This window comes from Eurypyga helias, unplaced genomic scaffold, assembly GCF_000690775.1.
Source record: "Eurypyga helias isolate BGI_N326 unplaced genomic scaffold, ASM69077v1 scaffold1044, whole genome shotgun sequence".
Taxonomy (NCBI): domain Eukaryota; kingdom Metazoa; phylum Chordata; class Aves; order Eurypygiformes; family Eurypygidae; genus Eurypyga; species Eurypyga helias.
In genome coordinates this window covers 37,772-45,179 of record NW_010248032.1, presented here as the reverse complement: position 1 = coordinate 45,179, position 7,408 = coordinate 37,772, and the positions used below count along the sequence as shown (strand labels likewise).

Sequence of the window (7,408 nt, the reverse complement as noted above, 5' to 3'; positions counted from 1 at the left end):
TAGCTGTCGTAGCACAGTGAAAGTAGTGGAACAGGCAAGATGGAGTTAACCAAAGCAGCCAATAACAAAAGGATCAACACGTTTTAGTAACACGAGCAAAGCAGCTGAAGGACAAGCTCCCTGCAGAGACCTGCACTCCATGCAGGGGTGGTAGGGAGAATAAAAGCTCTTGGGTTGTGATTAAAATCTTATTTCTGCCAGAAACACCTGCTTTTGCCACTCCTCACTTAATTCAATAATTTGACGGCATTATCCTTTGTACTCTCATGTACACACACACTCGGATATCTCAGGTTTCCTCTCTTGAAATCCCACTGTGACAACCCACATTCTAGTAGCACTTCAGCTGCCTTCAGGTGCTTAGGCAACAGGCAGTCCACCCTTCGGGCACAGGATTATGAAACAAGGATTCGGAGATTTGTGGGCAAGGATAGCATCGTTGCCATCTGAGTTGAAGACTGTGTAATTAATCACCAAGGCTGGGTTTTGTATTCTTCAGGGCGTGATTTACAGAATGGAAGCCTCTGATGCAGCCCTCAGAACCACCACCTGAGCCTTGGCTGCCAGTATCGCTGAGACACTGAAGTAAAACATTTGCCAGGAAGCTAATGCTGGTTTGCTGGCTGCCAGGGAACAATTCAGCATAGCAGCCCTCAGGACAGGTATCAGTTTCAGTAAGAACTGAAGGTGCAGTTTCTGTTAAAACTACAAATTTATTTATATTTTTTTTAGCTGTATTCTGTGTCTCAACATCAGTGGGCTTTCTGCACACATCAAGGATTTGAAGCACTCGCATCAACCACAGAAGACATTCACCCAAGGCACAAGGCCTCAAAATAGTTCTGACAGTTTCCAGATCTTTGATACCAGCACTAAGTCATTAGTGAGGTCACAAAAAAGTTGGCAGTGGACTATAAACCTTGCCTTGACTGTGCCAAATTATGTGTCTGCTTCTGTTGCCCCTTCCCAGGCTCCCTGTTACTCTCACCCTTGCTCTTCTTCCCTAGTGAGAACGCCTGCTGCAGTCTGTGCGGTGTGTCACACCTGGCTTTCATGATTATTAAATATACAAATGCCCCTTGCAGAATGCTCGGCGACATTCAAGAAAGCAAAAGGCAGCGGAAAGAAATCTGCACTGACAGATATGACCTACACACAAATTAGATCCCAGCAAGATGAGTAACCATGGGCTCAACTGATATTTAGATACCGTTTGCTATCTGTTAAATGGGTGGATGAACAGTATCCGTATCCCCACATGAAGCCTCTGCCTTCTGAGCTGATGCACAGGTTCTAGGCAAAGGACAGGATCTGTCTGAGCTCTGGGCCAATCCCACCAACACAGGAAGGAGTTCGCCTGTCTCTGACCATGCTTTTTCTGTTTCTGCAGGATGGATGACATCCAGCTGTGCAAAGACATTATGAACCTTAAGAAAGAGCTGCAGAGTTTGGTAGCAATCCCAGGTAATGCCCATCTCCAATCCAATATTAGGATAATGCTTGGGTGATGCATGGATAGTGGTGGGGTCGGGAACACACCTCTGCCCCTAACAATCAGCAATCTCCCCCCCAAGACTGAGTTTTGTATCTTCCCTAGAATCCTGTTTTTTTTCTTCCCACCTTTTTTTCCAATCTGTAATCTGGTCTCTAAATTTCTCTTCGTGCTGTATTTTACTGCTGCCTTGGCAGCAGCCCTGCAAGTATCACCGAAACGACGTGCACATTCCTTAGTTCCCACACTCCTTTGGCAATCTCAAGTGAACCATGTGGCACGGAGATTGTCAGGTAGAAAAGATGGAATACTGAGATACCAGAGATAAAGGGGAGAGAGGAGGGGGATTTATAACTATCACTGTGACCGTGGTTGCTCTTCTTCTAGATGCACCAATTCATTGTCACTCCTACAGTTCAAGCTGCCTTCTAGAATTAAGTGGGTTTCTACAAAAAGCAAAGGGCAAAGTCTGCTTTGTGTCTTGCCTTAATTCTCTGCAAATTCACTGCTCTAAGGACAGACAGAGCTGTGGGCAGTTTTGCAGCCCTCGACTCCAAACTCCAGCTGAAATCAATGAGGAATTTCACTTCACTACAGCTTTGCTTGTTTAGATCATCCACAACAGCCCCTACTCTGTTACAGAAAAAAAGTAGACAGATCCAACACTGAGCAACTGCAGTCGGCCACTTGCTCTAGATTTTATTGCATGTACCCTGCAGAAATAATTTGCTGTTTAACTGTTAAGGACCAGTGTTGACTCTCCTTTGGTTTATCCTCAATTTTTCCTGCCACGTTTTGTTGTGCAACTTTAAAGGACAACTTTCTCCCCAGAATCACAGAAGGGTTTGGGTTGGAAGGGACCTTAAAGACCATCTAGTTCCAACCCCCCTGCCATGGGCAGGGACACCTTCCACTAGACCAGGTTGCTCCAAGCCTCATCCAGCCTGGCCTTGGACACTTCCAGGGATCGGCATCCACAGCTTCTCTGGACAACCTGTGCCAGTGCTTCACATCTCAATCCAGGAAGAGGATAGATTGAAAGGAAGTAGGAAGTAGCTTCTGCCTTCACTAATGAGAGGAAGAGATCCCATGTTCCATAGACATAAGAGGCAAAGCAAGAAAAAGCAGTGATTTCTAAGCATTCTCCTTTTTTTTGTGCTGCAAATTCAGCATTAATCACAGGGATTCTCTGTAGGTGACAGTGTAGGTGGTCTTGAAATCTTCATAGCAGGCAATCCCCACCTTCCTTTTTCATTTCCATTTCTAAATGATAAACCACAGAAGATACATCACAGACAAAACAGCCTTATGTTATATTACAAATTATTTCCTCTGCTCCTGGCAGACCATAATTCTTCAAGGAGTATGACTTTGAGATTGAAACTTACTGAATTTCATTGCCTTGGAGCTGTATTCAAGGTGCTTTTATCTCGCTCGCTGAGGAATGGATTTGCTTTATAGCAGTAAGCGTCCTGAAGCCCTTGATCCAAAATTAAGCTGTGTTAAACAATTATTTTAAAATAGCTGATTTATTTAGCTGTTTAATATATCTTTTAAGTTCAGTCAGCAAACTCAGATGCATCAGACTGCAGGCAGCTTGCCCTTCTTCCCACAACTCTTACTGTACTTCATTTTATGGTTCTCTAAACACAGTTCTGCTGTTCAAAACCAGAATTTAATGCAAAGTGTCAAAATTTTCAGCTTCTCGAGGAAATAGGGGGGCTGGAATTTGCCTCTGGCTTTCTCATCTCTGCTCTATTTGCTAGGCTTGAAGATTTCTGTCTTAAATACATGTGTTTTATAACCTTAAAACTACAGCTCTGTAATCCCTAACACTGAGTTTTAGTTTGCGACAGGCACATCTTTCATGTCACAAAAATCGTTGTTTATAGACAACCATGTCGTTACAGACTGGCCAGTTAACCAGGACATAGATTATTTACTCAGATTTCTGAAGCACAGGGAAAATAAACCCTTTCATTTATTTTTCCACATTTTACAATCAATACTATTCTGTGGATTTGCAGATCACCTGCCTTACCAGAACAGAACAAAGTGTTGCAAGTCAACAGCCAAAGTTGTTGTGAAATACAGAGAAATGGTTCCTTCTGGTGTGGTCTTATCTCCCCTGAGGTCACAGGGAGCTTGTACCATGGATCTTCATGAAGCATCCTGGACTGTTTTCTTACTAAAGGGGGGGGGGAATCAATCAAGTGTCTTGCAGAGTAATTTAATATTAAAAGTCGCCATGGCAAGTCCCACAAACTCTCCAGACCATTAAGGTGATCAGACACAACAGCAAGTGGAAGAGAGAGAGAGGCAGTGACCAGAACTTGCTGGGGTTTTGGTGACTCCGCCCTGAAGACCCATTGACCTCGGTCAGCAATTCATTCTTGGACATCTGCAGTGTCCACACCCCTGCCCAGCTACCCTCTCTAGAATCGGAAGTAATAGTCTCTTTTCTCTGTTTTTGACCAGAAAAAGAAAAAACGAAGATGGAGAAACAAAGAGAGGATGAACTGATTCAGAAGATCCATAGACTGGTACAAAAAAGAGATTTTCTTGTTGATGATGCAGAGGTGGAGAGATTACGGTAAGAACTGAGAGCCATTTGGGAGGTTTAACATAGTACAGTGGAGTGACAAAATTTACATCAGTGTTAATGGGAGAGAATTGGTCCTTTAAAACAACTTACCAAGTTAAAAGCCTCCTCCCAGTTCCATAGGAAAAACATTAAGACTAGATTACTGCACTTCCGTGGCTCCTTATCCCATTAATGATTCACTCATCTCCTGGCTACAGCAGGGTTTGGTCTCCTGCTTGCCTACCGGAAAGGGTCTGGCATTTACCGTTAAAAAGAAGATTTTTGCTGCTACCAACAGATCCTCTTGGCATGAAGAATAGTTGTAGACATCTGCCTTTTTTTTTTTTCCTAACCTAAAGCACAAGCAAGTCCAGAGTGGTTTCACCTGAGTATCTTAGCCCAGAGTAGCCGAGAAACCTGCGGTCTTCCTCAGAAGTTCATTTCCAGCTGTTGCACAGAGATCCTAACACTCTACAGATAGTTTCGCTATTTCTTCCCGTCTCTTTCAACAGCAGAGATTCAGGGCTCATCAATCCGTTTATCCTAAATGACACTATCTCCTCCAGCACATTTAAAACCCGAGCAAGCAAAGGCCAGGAGAGAAGTCTTGCCAGAGTCCTGCAGCTGATCAAAGAAGGCTGGCCGCAGTCAGCAGCTGACAAGAAGCCTGAGCTGGCAGCATAATCCGGAGCTCCCAGCTGCTGTTTCCGTGTGCAAATCGCAAAAACCTCAGCAGCAGCCAGACAATGCAGAAGCCTGATCGTAGGCTACTGAAAATACGCAGCTGTGCACTCTGCAATGCGAATACATTAGTGTCAGCTCACATTTGCAGTGAAACCTGAGGCTTTTCTTTAAAGCTCTTGATAATAAAATCTCATTTTCCTCTAAACTGGGATACTCAGTCAGTGCCCTCGTTAATACTAAAGTAACAAAACAGCAAAGAAACTGACATGGAAATATCATTAATAGATACAATCGAGGTTAGCAACACAATCTTTTTATTTTGGGCCTAATGCTGTCATCCTCAGGCAAAGAGAAATATACCTGGGTTGGCAAACACCAGCAGCAGATGACCATGAGGTCTAGTCTTCTGTCTAAGCGGGCCTTTAAAAATAATCAGCACGGTCACAGAAATGTGTGCCCTCTGCTTTACTGTGTAGAGGAAGCATCGTGAAGTGCTTGTGAGGCCAACTTAAACCAGAGGATACATCACGGTTTAAATCACCTGCCTAGGGAGTATGATGAATCCAACAGTGTCGGACACAAGGAAGGAACCTTGGGGGAAATCCTGTCTCTGAATTCCACAAGTTGCTTGTTACTGTTTTCCTTTAGGCAAATGCTGTGCTCTTTAATAACCAGCAAAATTAAGTGCTGTTAAAAAGAACAAAGAGAATTGTTTACTAGTGATTTGATCAATCCCAGCTACTCTAGCTTTTAGTGTTTGCAGAGAAAGCAGTTATTTCTCTAACATTTATTTTCCTTTTTTCCACCAGAGAGAAAGAGGAAGACAAGGAGATGGCTGAATTCCTTCGCACCAAGTTAAAACCCTTAGACAAAGCAACACAATCTCCTACCAGTGAGTTCCTGAGGTTTAAGAAAAACAAGATCAATAGGAAAAACTCCAAGGACAATGGGATAAAAGAGCATTTTGAAAGGCCATGCTGGGCCAACCTCTGCCAAAATCTAGGTTAATCTTGCTGGCCACTTCGAAATCAGATGCCCAATTACCCCTTAAAACTGAATCCAAGTCGTAGATGACCAGGTTAAAATTGCTTTGTATGTTTTAAGTATGCAAAGTATATTTGAATACACATTGCCACAACCTGTTTTTTTTAAGTAACTAATTTGTCAGTAATTTTCCCATCTGGTTCTGCAAAAATAGCTGGAAAACACCCCTTTTAAGATACACGCTAGGATGTCTGAAGCAAAGTTTGCCCGTTTTACTCAAGGCAAGGTGGAAACTAGAGAAAAGACTGCAAACTTCCCCAGCTGCCCCAGATTTCTTCCATCTTCCCAGCATAAAGAGGCTTTTTTGTCACCTCAACCCAAATCACTTATGGGCAGACCTGCAAACACACTCATTTCTCAGAAACTAAGCGGATTACATGAAGCCTTTGAAAGTTGCAGCTAAGAGCTTCCAACTACAGCATCACAGCGTGAGCTCTAGAGTTAACAGATTGGTTCTGACCTGTCTCAGACCGAGATCTTGGGCAGGGAGGTGGTCGAGTGGTGCCCGTCTTAGAAAGCACCTCTGGTCCACCAGCTGAAGAGCTTTGTATCCGAACACGCTGCCATTTGGCACCGATCAAGATCTTGCTGAAGAGTTGCCAGAGGGATGTGGAATGACTGATGGTCAAGTACAAGGTTGACATTAAGATGCATCACTAATTATTTATGCCCTTTTAGTCCCAGGAAGCTTGACTCATCTCCCTTGTTTACTTCATGTATTGCTGTTAAATGCAATGTTAGAGACAGAAAGATTCTTTTCAGCCTGAAAAACTAAAACCTACCTTTATCTAGTCCTCCTAATTACTACGTCGAAGTTGATGACCGAATAAGTTCTAGCAATATTTTTGTTCAACTGCCTAGTTTGTTGGGGTTTGAACACAGTACAATGACTGTGTGGAAGGACCTGGTATCTGTGGCTGTGAAGAGGGACAGCTGGATTGAACAGGATGCAGGAAGTTTACCCTTCCATTGAGGTGTCTGGATTCTTTAGCTCCTCCTAACCCCCCTCCCCTGAAGAGATAAGACTCCCTGAGCAGTCTGAATCCTCATGCCAGCTTGGTGACTACCACAGCGTTAGATGCATTGTTCCAACAAGAGAAAACATTCAGGGGCTGGGGGGGCAGGAGAGGCTTGCATTCTTTAAGCCAGAAGTAATAAGAAATAGTTTAACCAGCTCTCGGTTTTAACGGTGTCCTGTTTTGAACATTGCAGGCAGCCCAGCAGAAAAGAAGGCAGAACCTCCTCCAAGCAAGCCCACCATTGCCAAAGCAGGATTGGCTATTATTAAGGATTGTTGTGGGGCCACACAGTGCAACATCATGTAGCCCTGGGCTCTCTACCGTGTTTGTCTTTTCAGATGTTTTCATGGAATGAAACTGTAGGGTGAGGGGAACTAACAGCATCTTGCGGACGGAATCGAGAGCAACAGCAGTAAGACATGGAACGCACAGTGGCAGGGTCTTCACTGTTGCATGGATCACTCAACACGCATGCCTAGAAACAAGAAATCTATATAGTGGCTGTCCAGTGACCAGAAAAGATCTGTACTAGAGCCAACACAAACACCCCAGTGGCGAAAGTGAATGAAGAGGGGGTTATTTCAT

At 43.8% G+C, this 7,408-nt stretch overlaps 1 protein-coding gene across 1 annotated transcript in view; it reads left to right on the top strand.

Moving 5' to 3' along the window:
• Positions 1-7,208, top strand: part of LOC104509089 (chromosome unknown open reading frame, human C16orf45) — a 23,604-nt gene extending 16,396 nt beyond the window's left edge. Inside the window, exons 3-6 of the mRNA XM_010150912.1 lie at positions 1,391-1,464; positions 3,971-4,085; positions 5,570-5,652; positions 7,017-7,208. Coding sequence (XP_010149214.1) covers positions 1,391-1,464; positions 3,971-4,085; positions 5,570-5,652; positions 7,017-7,129 — 385 coding nt within the window. The 3' untranslated portion in view covers positions 7,130-7,208. The remainder of the gene's footprint in view (positions 1-1,390; positions 1,465-3,970; positions 4,086-5,569; positions 5,653-7,016) is intronic.
• The last annotated feature ends 200 nt before the right edge of the window (positions 7,209-7,408 follow it).